Here is a 16,948-nt window from a genome sequence, read left to right as displayed (position 1 = left end):
CAGCTGAAACATTACTGCGCACTGTAAGCATTTATTCAAAGGGGTCTTGCAAATAATGTCTATTGCTGACATATATATCTTTTTTTTTCATACACGATTTATAAGTGTGTACATTTGCTACATTTCATTCTCATCCACTTTAATGGGCTTTGCATTATCAACATTTTGTGGTCATTGGGATTTAATTCACCGCTGATCTGATCATTCCATCATTGTGCATATTCGAGCTGGTGGTATTGAATAATTGTACATGTTATGTAATGTTCACGGTGATGGTCAGTGATTATTTACCACATGATTAAAAAAAAGTGCAAGGTTGTGTGTTCATATCATGGTGGGGGTTAACCATGTTGTTCTGTTAGTGATGGTACTGGTATCATTGGGCGTATTACAGTAAGTTAAGTGGAGAAACACGAGTTTAACATCATTTGTGGGAGTGAGAAAATTCATGTATTGACCTGGCCAGCCTCATAAACCAACTCATTGCCCTCACATTTAGATATATTTTTTGTTTACTAAAATAATTTGTGATGTCATTTCCTGATCACTTGATGAATCAGCTTGATGACCTTTGCTTTTAAAATGTTATACAACAAATAATATGGCACCATTTGGGTGGAAATCATATCACTAAAAAAAGATGTTCCCTGTTGCAATCTTGCAGAGCATATGAAAAAAAAAACCACAAAAACAACCTTTTTATGTCTCTTTTATACTCATGGCTACAGCCAGGCCTATTTTTCTTGTATTTTTTTTTTAATAGAAGAAGTACCTGGACATTATTACAATTGGAAGCTACAATAGTTTTTGAGACAATAATTATAATGATTATAGAGAAGAACTTGTCAAAGATCTTTTGATGACCTGTTGAACTCGCATTAGTTTCTATCAAATTTATCGTATAACTTTACTGAACAACTCTGTAACTTCCAAAGTGTTTTGATGGATCCATGTTCATTCAGTAGACAGAAATAACCTCACTTCCTGAGACAAAAATAAACACCATCACCTCTTACTTATATTTGTAAAAGTGTCAACTATTATTGACTCTTTTTGTTCCGTGGGAGGAATTTCCATGAGGCTGGCCAGAACTCATTTACAATGTGTGTGTGAAGTGTCATGTGAATTGATGAAGTTATATTTGCACTCCTTGCTAATGAATTGATCACCAAACTGACGTACACATGTACCTTTTCCCTTGCATTCAGTACCCAATTTACTTGTCTTTAGATTTTTGTTTTGGCTATCAATGGAATATGAACCTATACATAGCGTGTATGATAGCTGAAAAAAACAATCCTTTATAAGAGTTGATAAAAGGCATATGAGAGCAATGAAGGTTTTTGTTCTGTATCAGAATGCCTACATTAGTTCACTTTTTTATCAGATTTGTAGATATTACGTTTGAATTTTTAAATCTGGCATTGGCCAGTCATCATTTGCCTGTCTGCTGCAAAAAGTCTGATTTCATTCTCTGCATTATGTTCAGATATGTTCTTTTCTTTTCACAGCAATATCTTGGTTTTGTTGTTTTTTCTTCAAATTTCACTCATTATGTTGTTGTTTTTTTTTCTTCTCAAAATGCACTCTCACACAGCCACCGCTGCAACACAGCACAATCGCAACATGCTCGCTCACAATCACTGAATCCTGTAGCATTCGAATGACTCAACTGCTTTAGTTGATATCTTGCTAGTCTTTATACTGTTTAAAGAGTAAATTGGATCATAGAATGGTAGAGTGTAGATACAACATCTTTCATTTGTAGTATCACACTGCATTTGCAGGATATTTTTCCATGGAGCAAAACATGATGTCATGCTAGAAATAGTAATAAAAAGAATGCTCAGTTTTTGGCAATGAAGTTTTCCTGTCAAGTTATATTTAGGTTGCCTAGAAGTGATCGATCGAAAAACAACCTTCTCATGGAACTACCACATTAGACATTAGCAAAATTTATCATCAGTGAAAACAAGCCTGCCTCAGTTCCTTATGTCATATACTGTATGATGGCCACAAATTCTGAAAGCACAAATAAGTAATGGTGCCAGTGAATATAAATAGTGGTAGTTTGAATGAAAAAAATAATTCGGACATTTAAGACTTCACCAATCACAGTATGAAGGTGACACTTTTTTTTTTTTTTTTTTGGGGGGGGGGCAAAAGACACAGATAGACGGCACCTGTAGTATAAACTAATCATAATAATGCTAATAATGCTAATGATAATAATAATAGTAATGATAATGATGGTGATGATAATAATGGTAATAATAATAATAATAATAATGAGAATAAACCATAACAAGTAGAAGAATAACAATAACTTCATATAAATGGTAAACTAATGATTGTATAATCATACTACCATTATACTGCACATCTGTAATACCTTTTACATGAAGTGACACATGCTCTTGTATAATTATGATATTAAAAAAAAAAGGTTGGTAAATTAATGTTTTCATTTACCAAGTTTTAAAATGGATTTCAGAACTATGCAATGATATCAGTTGGTGATATCCTTACTCAGTATTTTCTCCATAGTCCCATAGATGCAAAGATAGTTTAGTTCATACTGATATAACTTTTTTCTCTGTCTCTGTAGAGCAGACAAGTCATTAGTCTTGATATGTGAAGCAAATTCTGCAAAGATCCAAACTTGATGTGATTATCAATTTTTACCTTTTTTGTGTGCATTTTTCCTTTCCTTCTGCCCATTCCTTCGTTTCCACTCTTCCACCTCTGTAGTCTCATATCCAAGACCTTGATATAAAACATCCCCAACTGAAGGAGCTCGTCAAACGGGCCAAGTCGATACAGGAGGAGACCGTCAATGAGGGCGACAAACGACTTCTCCAGGAAAAGAGTGAGTCCATCCACTTTGCCCCATGTACACCCACCATATTTTGAGGTTTCTTAGGTCTTAGGTTTGCTGTTTAGACAAAATAAAGGTGTCATATGGAATTGCATGCCTGAGAATATTTATGCACGAACAAACACATGTTGACAAGTGTATACATCCATCCACAAACCCTCTCAATCAAGCTTAATTAATATGTGGTGTTGAATGTTCTTTTCTTCTTCTTTTGATGAAGAACATTACCAGAAGTTGTTTTCTAGACTAAAAGAATAATGCATACAGCATGTTGGAGATCGACAGACTTTATACCACCTGCTCCTTTGTCTAGTGGATATACTTAGTAGGGTTACTAACAGGTCTGTCTCCAAAATTACCTACCCTCAATGGCTTGCACATTCATTCATCAGATTATCTGTATGTTTGTGTGTTAGTATGGTTAAGTGATTAAGTGATTATAATTCCATGATTATTTTGTCATTGATATATTTCAGTAATCATTTTTTCCGTTCTTTTTTATTCATCTATTCATTTATTCATTCATTTGTTTATTTTTTTACTGACTTACTTATCTATTCATTCATTTTGTTCTCATCATTTCATCCATCTCCAGTGGCCAGGCTCCTGGAGCTGTGGGAAGGGGCGGAGAAGCGCGCCACCCAACGGGCGGGGCAGCTGGAGAGCATGATGGCCGACTCCCAGCGCTTCCACGAGCTGACCCAGGAGCTCCTGGCCTGGCTGGACAAGATGGAGAGCACGCTTGACCACTACACGCCCGTCGCCCAGGATGTACTCCAGCTGCAGGCGCAGTTGGACGCTCAAAAGGTGAGGGCGCCCTCTATTTTCTCTTATGCATGTCTTGTAATATGACAGCAGTAAATATTGGTGTGCATTCTTGTCTTCCTCCCTCTAGCCCATTTCCTCTTTTTGTTCCTTTGCTGTTTGGTATCTACATATCGATACGGCATCTACATATCATCGGCCGCAAACCAGAAGGCCATTATCGCCATTTTGGGGGGTATTTGGATTATTGGTATAACATTGTAGAGCTTGCTGTCCACTTCAATATGGTGTCAATTTTAGATTTATTTCATTTTCAGTAGAATGTTAGAAATCAAAACCACAAGGTTGTTATTTTACCCAATATTTGGAACAGTGCCTGTAAATCTACCCATTTTTGATTAAATAAGCTTTTTATTCCTTGAACATTGATTGTTTCACTTGAAAATTTCCACACCATGAAAATTTCCACTTTTATAGTACTGTATAATCTCAAGTTTCCTGATAGAATCTTGAATGTATGTCTGTCTGTCTGTCTGTTTGTCTATCCCTCGCAATATCTATGCATGAAACTGTGACAGTGCTGCCCGGCAAAATTGTGACCGATGTATCATATCTATGTCAGTAATTGTGGTGTTTGTGGTTTTTTTTTTCTGTGCAAACACAGGCCTTTTTAGAGGAGGTAGAACAGTGGAAGCCGTGCATCGATGCGGTCAGCGAGTCCGGCGAGAGACTGACCAGTGAGTACCGAGAGGACGACACCACGAGGATCAAACAGGTCTTGGACGGTATCCTGCAGAGATGGACAAAGATCTGTGACCGGTGAGTCCAGCTGGTCATTTATGGCACAAATGTGGAATGTCTGCCATTGTTTGTGTTTTGTACAGAGTGGAACGTGGGAGAAAGTAAATAAAAAAGTGCAAATATTTTGGGCTGTCATCTGATTTTGTGTGTGACAATCTGTGTCAGTGGGTGTGTACGCTCAGATTATATTGTGGTTTAACAGTGTGTATGGTTTACATTTGCTGTGATGTGCCATACGGTAGACTATGTCTGCTTTGTTTTGTGTTTTTTTCTATGTTTGGGCAAAGTTTTGGGTTCATTGTTTGTGTGTGTTTTGTGTGGCGTGTTTTTTTTTTTTGTTTTTTTGTTTTGTTTTGTTCAAACTGTACCTTGGCTAAGCTTATGAGGAGTGTCATATTCCAGTTACATGTGACCTGAAGACATGATAAATTCTAGAGGTTGAGCTATTTCACTGTAAGGCTAGCCATAGTCTCTTCCAGTTGTATTGAAATCAAGATCTTACATAAACAAATTTTGTCACTGCACACTTCATAGATTACTTGTGATGTAGAATACAGTCAAGTTATTTTTCTGCTTGTATACAGTTTCCACCCCTACCCATACCCATGACACATTGCTAGGAAGGTTGTAAATGATGAACTTTGTTCTGTAGGTGACAAACTAAAGTGGAATTAACAACTTGCTTAAAATGTAAATTACCCAAAAATCAAGTGATTTATTGGTGGTCCATTAATCACCATTTTCACTGTCAAACAAAGTAGTGTCAAGATTTGCGTTGGCACCAAACGTTGAAAATTGTGATGGTGGCATTGTCCAAACATGTGTGAAGAAAAGGTTTGCAAATAGAGATTAGTTACTCATTTGCCTTTCTCAAGCTGTTCAAGACTGAGATTTTGTCAAAGGTATGTTCTGTAGAGTCTTTGGCAAGAGTTTGCTTTGGTATTTTGAAGGTTTTTTGTTGTGTTAGATGTACCTGAAATATAGTAAATGTATGAAGTCATAGGTCGAGAATGAGAAAGGCATTTTGTGCCTCGAACACTATAGTGGCAACTTAACGTCCTTATCATTCTCAGCTGACAAAGTGCACTTTGATATCTGAATGTTAAAGTATCATAACTGAATAGTCTATTCCTTTCTCATATATATATATCTGATAACTTTGGATATATATGGTGTGTTTTAATATCAACCTGATTAGTTGACTAACCCATGCTAATGTAGTTTCCAGTCAACCTAATCTGGACACTGCAGGATTTCTAACCAGAATCCTGGCAATGGAATAAGGATAAGGCAAAATGTATGTCAGCTACTACTAAAACACTGATCAATTCAGTGCTTATTTGCATCAATGCAGAGCAATTTTGTCAAGCAGTTGCAATAAAGATATGATACCTATTTTCCATTTTGTTCTCGAGAAGGAATTTTGTATTCAACTTTACTGTACCTTTTTGCAACTCAGATGGCATTGCAATTCTGCTGAGTATGAAACCTATTCAACTTTAAAAGCAAATGAGCATTATGACCATCTTAGTATTCATGATTTCCAATCTGTCAGTGAAGTCATTAGTCACAAAATGTTTATAATGTATCCTGCATAATATCTGTTTGGTTACATGCCTTATAATTTCTTGCAATGTCTATAAAATTAGTATCCACAATGTTTGTATTGGGCCATAGGACTATCACTTTATACAAAGTGAAGTATACAGACTTCAACTGGAACACATAACAAGTTCATGAAAATTGTTCTTTTGGAAGATTAAACAGGGAGTAGGAACTGGAAACAGTTAAAAATTACGATTGGTCTGCCTCTAGCAGCCTGTCTAAGTTTAGATGGAGGTAGGGGGAAAAAATTCTGAGAGATGTCAGTCTGAATTTGTAACAGTAACCCAGCTGATGAGATCTGGCATAGTTATGTGGTGTTGCCATGACAACTTGGAGGAGCAATTGGAAAGATTCAGCAAACTGGGGGTGGGAGAAAACTCTTGTGTTGGCTGGAGCGTGCTGGTCCCACGGTGGGAACCCGGATTGTGCTAAACTCACAGCAGTTTAAGGGCAATTATTGAAAGGATTTGGAAATATATGATTTTAGCTGGAGAGACAGACAGGCAAAAGAGAAAAAGAGAAAGGGAGACAACGTGAGAGACAGAAAGAGAGGGAGAAAAAGGTGAGGAGATGAGAGAGACAGAACGGAGAGGGAAAAAAGTGAGAGAACAAAAAAGAGGAGTAGCGAGAGGAAACAGGATGAAAGAGAAAAGGAAATATGAGAAGCAAGGAGGGAAAAGACAAGAGAGGGATAGAAGAGGAGGGAGGAGGAGGAGGAGAAAGAGAGAGAGGGAGAGACAGAATGAGAATAGGGGAGAAAGGAAGAAAGAGCAAAAGGAAGACGGCATGACAGAACGAGAGAAAAATCCCAGGAGTAGGAAGGAAATGGACTTTGGGGCACGTAACTCACAGAATTGAGTGATTACATTTCAAATGCCTCTCCGAGGGACCTCAAACATTCTTGTCAATTCCAAGTTTATGGCTCATACTTTTTTTTTTCCCATGGATCCCATACAAATATGTCAGTTCCATGCTATTTTCATATTAGGCTAGATGATCAGACCCAATTACATCAAATTTCTTTCCATCTGCAATTCCCTCTCATTTGAAAGCATTATCAGTTCCTGGGGTAGTTTGGTGTAAACTAGGCAGATTATGTAGTATGTGAGTAAGAACATTCATGCCCAAAACTTACAGCTTTGTTAATGAAATGTCATATGATGCTCCTTTTTTTTTTGGGGGGGGGGGGGGGGAGTAATCATACATTTAATCCTATCAGGTGGTATTGCTACGTGTACATTCCTGTTTTTATTGTAGCAGTACACACATTTTGTCAGCTACTTTTTGTGCCTTCTTTTGATTTCCCTGTGTTTGTATATGGCACTCCACATGTACATATGTGTTTGAGCCAAATAAAACTGTTGGATATTTGTAATGTTTCTAACAGAAACAAATCATTGCGGCTTCATCATGGCTCACTGTTATTTCAGACTTTACACCAGTGGATTCAATATTTTCAGCATGTCTTTGACCTCGCTTGACACTTACATTCCTAAAGATGTCTTCCCTTTGGATTCATCTTGTCATCGGTTTCCCAAACAAACTTGCAATGAGATAAACACAGTGACTGGGTTACCATAATAAAACTTAAGAGAAAGAGAAGGGGAGGAGAGTAAGAGACAGAGGGGCAACGTAAAAAAAAAAGTTTACCAGACTGTGATGTTCCAAACAGTTTATGTTTAAGTGACCTCTTGTAAACAAAAAATGTGACCATTACCAAATTGCGGGATGAAAAGAGCAAAATTTTTGTTTGTTAATCCAACCCTGACACACAAACTGATTTACTGGGCATGTCTACCAATCAAACAGGTGTTGACTTTCCCCCCCCCCCCCCATGGCCCGGAATAATTTGAGTGCATTCCCTGTTACACTTTGGCTTTATATAATGGTATAACGATCTTGCCCCTGCCAGGTTTATTGTATGTTACACGGCCCACAAAATTTCTGTATTCGCAATCACAGAGCCTGTAGATCTCCGCTTCTCCAAACTGCAAAATTATGAAGATGATTACACGTATACATGCTAGAGGCGAATAGGAAATGAATATTGTACCCTGCAGCTCTGAAAGAATATATTCCTTGCACATATCTCTCTCTCTCTCCCCCTCTCTCTCAGACTTTGTACACTACTAGTATCTCTTTCTCCGAAGCCTTCCTATCTGATTTCCTTCATTCCATGTCTCTCGCTCAGTCGTTCCTGCTCCTCCTCTCCCCCATCGTCTTTGTGGTGTCACGACCCCGTGTATCAGGTGGCAGAGCCAACAATGTCTTCCACGGAGTTCCGTGAGAAGGAGGGCGGGGGTTGCCACAAGGCATGTTCACACACAGTGAAAGTTGTACGCTTCCCATGGCAGGGATCAAATGTGTATAATGGTGTAAAATGAAAATTATGTGTTTAACTTCTCATGCTGTGTTGTTCTTCTATGTGTATTTATGTGTTAATTGATCCATATTCTATATTTATCTTCATATCCAGGGAACTTGCCAAAAAATGATAATTTGTCCAATCCAGAGATGAACAAACTTGCATTCTTCACTTATTATGGGTAACCCCCCCCCCCCCCAAAAAAAAAAAAATGATAATGATGAAAATACAGAAAATAATAATTGCAGAAACAAAATAACAAGATGCATTTGATATCATTGGAATGCCACCTCAATTTTAGTTGGGAAGGATTTTGTGAACCGAGGGAAGAGCCTCTAGAACTTATGTCAAAAATCAGGAAACTATCCATCAGATGGTGTTTGTTGGTATAGTGAGGGCATTGCTGATTGTCTAGAATGTTTTACCGAGAACACATATTGTGCACCAGTTTATACACGCACTTTGACATTTACTAAATGATTTTTTAGTCCCCTATCATGTTCTAAATATCATTTGTGATGATTCCCATTATCTTGCTCATTGATCAATGTGGATTTCTGCAAGATGAACAGAGATGGGGGAAACATACAACTCGTATGTGGTAGTAGGACCTCCTATACCAATAGGTTAAAATGTATTATGTTACCGTAGCTTATAGCATATGCTATGTCAACTGCTATGAGAAACACAAACAAATTAGCAAACCAGTGTAATCCACTGCAATCAAAATCATATGGGAACGTTGTTGTACTCTAGATGTTGACTTTTCACACCTCAGACGAAAAAAAGGAAGAGAATTAAACCAACCAAAAAATGGGGGCTTATAATGGATGAGTCAAAGTGTACATAGTGCTGCATGACTAGCTCCGGAAGGTCACTGATCCTATGACATTTGCAGCCTTTGTCATTGCATATGCGATGTTAAAAGGGGAATACGTCCAGGAAGACTGTGAATACAACTATTTCTGTGGTAAACTGCTGGAGTTTTGAGGGTTTTCATCATTGAAAACAAGGGAGAATTAATCTTGGAGCTTAGATATGATTGTTGTCAATGCTGATGGGTGTACTTGGTGAGTGTTATTGAAAATTGTGGGAATGTTTATGCATTTTGTGAGTTGTATTTGTAGGAATAATACCCCATAATGCAGTGATATCAATGAAGAGATTTGTGAGAGGGCATGTGATTGGAGCCATACTATCAAAAGCAGTAGATTATTGACTGCTGAAACAAATGTCAGTAATACAGTATTGTACATCTCGGATGGTCACCGCTGTCATACATGTATGTATGGCCATCCTGTCCCCTGTGAGCCACTCTGATTTCATTTGGCTTCTTTCTAACTGGATCATAGCCATTAGAAGTAGGTTTACTATTGATGGTGATGGTAAAAGGGCAAAGTTTGAGGTGGTTAAACTCTACACCATGCTAATGATCCAAGCTTTGTTAGTCCTTCCATTTAAAATCGGAAGAAAAAAAAATCCTCTTTGCCCAAATTTGCACTCACCCCTTCCCCCCCCCCCCATTATCAAAGCCATCATTAACTTTGCCACATTGCGTTTCTCTGAATGGCAGAGCGCTGAACCGAAGCAGTGTAAACACACCCTGAGTAGAGTTTAGTGGGAGCTTGAGCCGTAAAGGGGGGAAAACCTCACAGTACATCACCGTTTATGCCAAGTGTGCTGCAGGATCATAAAGTTTATGAACTCCCGGCTGCCACTTGAATGTTGCTGGTGTTTGTGTGATGAGGGGTGTACCTGAAAAAAAAATTCTCAGTAGTTCGACCAAACAAGAGAAACGAGAGCCAAAAAATGGCAGTGGGTCTGTAAAAGCTGTCTGCTCATATTAGACTGGTATTCAGTCAAACTTTCAGAGTTTATACCAGCATAACTTTGCCTGTGTGTCTAGCGAGATTTTTATTCTAGCATTTCTTGTTGGAAGAGAACTGGTGTTGTCATATCGCCTCCTAGTTCTACTCTGACCTTGTCAACAGGTAGATGCCACCAGAAACACAAGAAACGGAGACTTCGGTGTTTTGAGGAGCAGTATACATGTACATGTTTATAATCTGTCCAGGAACCAGCCAGCCTGCCTGCTTTACTGGAAGGGTGTAGGCAAAGTTTTCCATTTGAAAGGGGGAGGGGCAGTGTACTGTGGCTGATTGACTACTGACATCGGGGAATTGTGTTTTGCGAACCGTTGCCCAAGAACTGTTGGAAATCAAGTGGTAGTTCTGATAATAACCCCGGGCCACTCAACTGCAAATTGCAAAACTTGCTGCTGTTGAATAGTCATTGTTGGGAGAAGAAAAAAAGTGAGTGCAACATTGGTCGTTCTCTGCTGGATTCTTGTCGTCTTGGCTGAGGAGGAGAAGAGAGGGCTAGTCTCAGACTTTAGATTGGATTGTTATTATTGCTGGTGGGTTCATCTGGTAAGTGTTATTCAAAATTGTGAAGTGTGTGTATTCTGTAATTTGTATTTGTGGGAATTTTACTTAAAAGGAAAATATGCTGTAAATGCTGTATCTTTAAGGAGACCCATCCTCTAGCTCTTGAGAGCAAACACCTGTATAACACTTTTAGAGTGGAATTTCAAATTGTTGTAGTACATGTACCTAAGGTATACTCCTTGGGATGCATGGAGTACATGTAGGTTCAAACTTTGTGTGTATTCACAGCTCTCCCTCTTTTTGGAGTGTATGTTCTTTGTAGGATGGCTGGCTGTATGAGAACTGCACTGTCTACGTGAATGTTTACATACATAATAGTATGCTAATCCCTCCTGAGGTAAGATTGATGTACCATGTAACTCTGCTGGGTTAACCTGCACAGGACCAGTCTCTCAAAGTCTCATTGAAATTTTACACAGACAGTCACTGATGATATTAAATGATGGAGTTAAGTGGTATTAAACTGTCTTGCCGGAGGCTGTGGGAGCCTGTCATCCAATGTGCACTGTATATATTTCAGAATAAATATCATCATTTGGGCAACAAGACCTCGTATCTAAAAAAAAAATGTCAAATGTTCAGGAGAATTAAAAAAAAACAAACATGGCAGCCAGAGCACTATCATATCAAATGGGATAGCTACTTTCCTTTGAAATGCCATGGTGGCTTCATTTTGGGGGTTAGACAGCTAGGAGTTGGACAGGACATCTGATTATCTGACCATTAATCCAAAATAAGTCATGTTCACCAAAATTTGAGATATAAGGTCTTGTCACCCCAGCGACGATATGATAATCAAAGCACTTTAGAAACTGTTGCTTGTATTACCAGCTAAACACGTTCGTACCTTCCAGTCTTGTGCAGTCTGATTATCATGAAAGTAAAGCACGACATCACTTGGGGCTGGGGTCCAGCTATAGGGTTCTAGATGCTCTTTGGTGCTATCTTAGCCTTATATTTCAAACATATACGACACAACTAATACATCTGAAGCGGGAGAGACTCGGCTAAAACTGGAGAAATAAACGCACATGGGAGAGCAGGAGATTTTGCAAAAATGACCTCAAAGGAGGAGATGTCCCTCTGGAAGTTGGAGAGTAAGAGTCTCAGCCCAAACATTTTTTCTCTATTTATACATTTTGTTTACAAATTAAATGAAAAGTGACATGAGAAACATTTATGATTCTGAAATTATGTTTAGACAGTAGGGCCTATATGGCCCAGAGGTATTTTCCAATTTTAAGCTTTCCTTGACTCTGGCCCAAATGGTTTGACATCCTAAGCATATTGGTGAAGATGTGGAGTGGTAGCTATGCCTACAATGTGATTCATTCTCTCTCATAGATAAACTGTCCAATCTTTTGATACATTAAAATGTCTGGTGTGTGCATATTATATACAATGTACAAAGTATTTTTTTTTTTTCTTGATATACAGGCAAAGGAACTTATGATGCAACTGTTTTTCCATATGGAATGAAATTATTTGCAGCATGCTGTCAGCAAGAGCTCATCTCTGTAACAAAATTCTCAGTACACGTAGATCAAAACAAATTTAAAAATGTGCAGTAGTCTGTAGAAACATGATGACAAACAAGAAATCTGTGTTGTTTGAAAGTAAAATCTTGACATCAGACACACTATAGAGAAAAAAACAAAACAGCAGCTTAAACCCAAAAATGGTCCATCCATGGTGGTAACAGCTCTAACACATCATCACCACCCCATATGTACAGATCTGTGTGGTATGCCTCCCGGGCTACCAAACAACTACTTCCACCCACTCTCTTACTTTGTGGTCAAGTTTTCCGACTTCAAGACTGAATATTCTCTTTTTACAAGAAATGTTGATGCTAACCCCCCCCCCCCCCCTCCAGAGCTTTCCAATGCTTCTGGTCTGCTGTTAACATGAGGAGTGAGGTTTTACACCAGGGACCTTTGTTTGGGAGAGGATGTGATTGGTAGACAGGTGAATGCTGAAAAGGTGAAAGGTTAGTCTGGCTTTCAGGCTGCTCGAATTTGGGTTTTTCCTTCAGCCTGTGCACATTATGAAAAAGGATTTAATACGAAGGCAGAAGTCTTGCTCCGGTATGTATGTTCAGATATCTTTCAAGCTGCGGTAGATGATGTCATTCATATCTGTTTCATCGAAACCTGTTCTTCTGAGATCAGTTTACCAGTAGGATATCTGGCCTTCCTTTTTTGTATTTAGTTAGAAAAATAAATCCAGCCAGGCTGGCAAGGAGTTCAGAAGAGTACTTTATTTCTTTCTTTTTTTCCCACGGGTGGAAATGTTTTGGGTGAAAACAACTAGCCCCCCCCCCCCCACCACCCAAACAAACATAGTAAAGCAGAGGGGGGGGGGTAAAAAGTGTCTTAGCCTGGAAGGATGTTTGAAGTATCGCTCATTTCTGGTATGATTTTGGCTTCTGGTGTGTGTTTTTGAAGTGTTTCACTCTGCTGAAAACAATATGCCCTTCAACACACATTTGTTTGGTTGACTGACTGCAGTGGGAGTATTGTAAGTAACCTACATCTACTGTATTACAATACATGATTGCTTGCTCATTTTGATTTAGCATACCATTTCTTTATTTACTGTTTTATATCCTTATTTTTCTTTCCATGGTGGTTTGGATATATGTGATATAGATCTGATGAGTACATATTTCCCTGCTCTGATATTGTTTGTTCGTCTTGGTGTTATGCCGCAATATTTGGAGTGGTGTCAGGGTATTGGAGCAGATGATTCTTTCTCTTGCCCAAGTTGACATACATTATGTATGGGCAAGTGCCCATTTGTTTATATTACAGACAAGTATCTGTTCATTTTAGTTGCCTTGCACCATGAGATTTAGTTCCCATGGGCGGGCATGCACATGGATTCATGGCACCTCGCATGTATTGTAGCCTACAGGTACACATGACATTAATTTTCATAACTCTCAGTCAGTGCAACCTGTTACAGTTTTAACCCTAACTAGGCCGGGCTATTTAGTTAGATCATAGAGCCGGGGGGGGGGGGGGGGGGGGGGGGGGGGCTCCCAGGCCCCCCCTCCAGATCTCGGCCGTCGACCGCGCAATCGCGACGAAAATTGGTACACACATTGCCTATGATGTAATCTAAAGTACTATGAAGTTAGATTTTTGAAAAATTGTCATTTATGCTAAATTATGCTAATTTATGCATACTGTGCATGAAATCAGACAATTTGGTATAAATCACTAAATAAAGCCCGAAATGGGCACATTTTTTGTGTAAATATTCTTTTTAGTGTCCTAAGCAAATATAAGAGAAAAAAATTGAGCCATCCAAAAAAATTTCTGAAGTATTTTATTGTTTTTTGAATTTCTTATGTATTTCCTTGTTTTTTCGACTTTATGTTTTTCATTGTTTTTTCGATGAAACTTGTCCGCGACATTGTTCTGAACGAGAAAATATGTTATTAGTTGATTTTAATCAATAAAACCCAAAAATAATCATACTTTTATGAAATTTGACTGTAAGCACAGTTTCCATTGAAATTGTACACGAATTCACGTTTTTGAGCAATTTTTGGTCTGACATGCGAGTACATATTTATGCAAAACTTCGGAACCGCGCGCCCGGGCATCGCAAATTTGGTGTCAAAAGATGCGGGAGACTCGACAGAAAAAAGTCATGAAACGTCGCGGCGATAGCTTTTCACGTTAGCGATACATCGCGCGGAACGTCGAGGGGGGGGGCCTCGGAGGCCCCCCCCCCCCCCCCCCCCGGCCTAGTTAGGGTTAAGATATACTTTGCAGAATTTGTGCAAGTGACCCTGTCACAGAATGCAGTAAGTAGGCCTACATGGTAAATTTTTCCATTGTATTTCAGAGGTAAAGCCATTCACCCATCATGTTCCATGCTCTCCATATGAAATCAAATTTTTTGAACAATAATATGCACCTCACCCAAAAATTTATAGGAACATTTCTTTGCAAAAAAGAAAATACTGTGCATAAAAATGATGGAATAAGCTGTCCTTACATGAGTTGGTCTGGATTGATGAAACCTGTCTTGCTGCACACAATTTAAATAGAGTTTTATGATTCTTGAATGGTGACTACAGCAGTCATTCTTTGTCAAGATGAATGTTGACTTTAAGGCGTAGTGCTGGTATGAGATTGACATTTATACATCATCGTCATGGAGCCAGATCAAACTGATTTAGGGGCCTCACTTTTCTGTGTTTGGCTGGATTGCTTCATATGCTGTCAGGAATCACACCGCTATTTTTGTCGTAAACTTGAAACTTGTGACAGAAAACCTGAAGCACTCCAGAGAGCGCAAACCACTGCCAAGGCCAAAGGGTCGCTAATGGCCACAGAATTGTATTCCATTTTACTGTTGTAGCATGTTAACATCCTGCAATATCCCTATCCCTGCAACTGTAAATAATTCCTTGAGAAAAAAAAATCACTGATCCAGATCATAATTGTGGGCTGCAATTGTAAATAATTCCTGCAATTGTAAATAATTCCATGAAAAAAAAATCATTGATCCAGATGATAATAGTGAACACTACCAAAAGCTAATCACAAAGTCTTGTTTCTGCAGTGGACACCTCCTGAAAATGTTATCAAAATCCATTGCTAAATATTGCTGACAAACAAGCAAACAAACAAATGTTTGCAACTGAAACCCCTTAGCTTTGTAGGTAAATCAAATCAAATCAAATCAAATCATATCTTATTTCCAATATCACAATTTCTTCCAGACACAATTACAGCAAATCAATGTAAAGCAGAAGGTAGCAAGATAGTCTTGAAGATAAAATGATGCATACAATTGTGTGGCAGATCACTAAACAGGCAAGCCACCGGCACCTTTAAAGGTCCTGTTAACCTTTGGGAACAGTGATTAAATTTTTTTTCAGGATATGACCTTTAATGCATATGCGTAGGTCTTTTGTACAAAAAAAAAAAAAAAAAATCCTATCATATACAATTTCCATGATAAAGCCTAAAATATAAGGAGATATCTCTATTTTCCTCAATAAACTGTAACTATAGATGGTTTAGTCTGGAAACATTTTTATTATAACTATTATTCACATTTTGTATATTTTACAATACTTAGCATCGATTTTACTGATTCAGATTTTTACCATGGTTGTTTCTATCCCTAACTCACATTTTAGAACTATTTGAAGCACTAATGTGGGTTTTTGTTTCATCTGCAAATAGTAAATTATGCCTTTAAAAAAGAGGGGGAAATGAAGACAACAGCACAAAACCAAATGTCTCAACAAGTGATTTCATGTTCAATATCTTGCATTACAGATCTAAGGAGAGGCTTGGAGAGATTGAGGTGTCACTCCGGTCCATGCAAGACATCGGTGGCCAGCTGAGAGACTTTGCCGAGTGGCTGAACACGGTAGAACGCCCTCTAGAGGCGCTGTACACACAGACGGAGGACAAGGCAGCCAGGGAAGACAGGGACAAGGTCCGGGCGTGGCTGCAGCAGCAACAGGTGAGTGAGGAGGTTGATACCGGTGGAAGATAGCCCCAGTGGTGTGTGTGCCTCTGGGTGTGGCCTGTGGCGGGTAGTTTGCAGGCACAAACCCTTGCTGATCGTAAAGGAGTCTGTGCCAAGACTATGGGACAGCGCCAGTGTTGCATGTAGTAGTCTTGGCGCAGACTCAGTTATGACCAACAGGGCTTCTGGCTCAAACTATGTGTGGGGTGTGGGTAAAGAGGAGAGTTATGGGTGTGGTGGTGGAGTGTTGCAGATTTGATGTGATGATGTCTGGGTGCATCCCTATGGTAGATAGTGCTGTTTGTAAATGTATGTGATTTGGAGCTTTTGATCTTGATCAAATTGTTTCTACATTGCTGTTTATGTAATCTATGGTGTATTTGCATAGATGATGTTTGCCAAGATTTCACAGACAGTTATGAATCATAGAGATGCTACTGGGTGGATGTGAAACAATACTGTAGACGTTGATGTTTTTGTGCGATTAATTTTTCGCGCCGAGCAGTCAAAAAGCACACTCACGAATTCTTGAAATTGCACTTCCTTAGTTGCGACTTCTTGAACTTGCACTTTCTTGAATTTCAC

At 38.8% G+C, this 16,948-nt stretch overlaps 1 protein-coding gene across 1 annotated transcript in view; it reads left to right on the top strand.

Moving 5' to 3' along the window:
- Positions 1-16,948, top strand: part of LOC140242416 (dystrophin-like) — a 278,004-nt gene that overhangs the window by 180,626 nt on the left and 80,430 nt on the right. The window contains exons 45-48 of the mRNA XM_072322153.1: positions 2,752-2,869; positions 3,474-3,685; positions 4,308-4,462; positions 16,168-16,357. Of these exons, the coding sequence (XP_072178254.1) occupies positions 2,752-2,869; positions 3,474-3,685; positions 4,308-4,462; positions 16,168-16,357 (675 nt within the window). The remainder of the gene's footprint in view (positions 1-2,751; positions 2,870-3,473; positions 3,686-4,307; positions 4,463-16,167; positions 16,358-16,948) is intronic.

The sequence above is a fragment of the Diadema setosum genome, chromosome 19 (genome assembly GCF_964275005.1).
Source record: "Diadema setosum chromosome 19, eeDiaSeto1, whole genome shotgun sequence".
Classification (NCBI taxonomy): Eukaryota; Metazoa; Echinodermata; class Echinoidea; order Diadematoida; family Diadematidae; genus Diadema; species Diadema setosum.
Note: the sequence above shows the minus strand (reverse complement) of the source record. Positions and strands in the feature narration are given on the sequence as shown.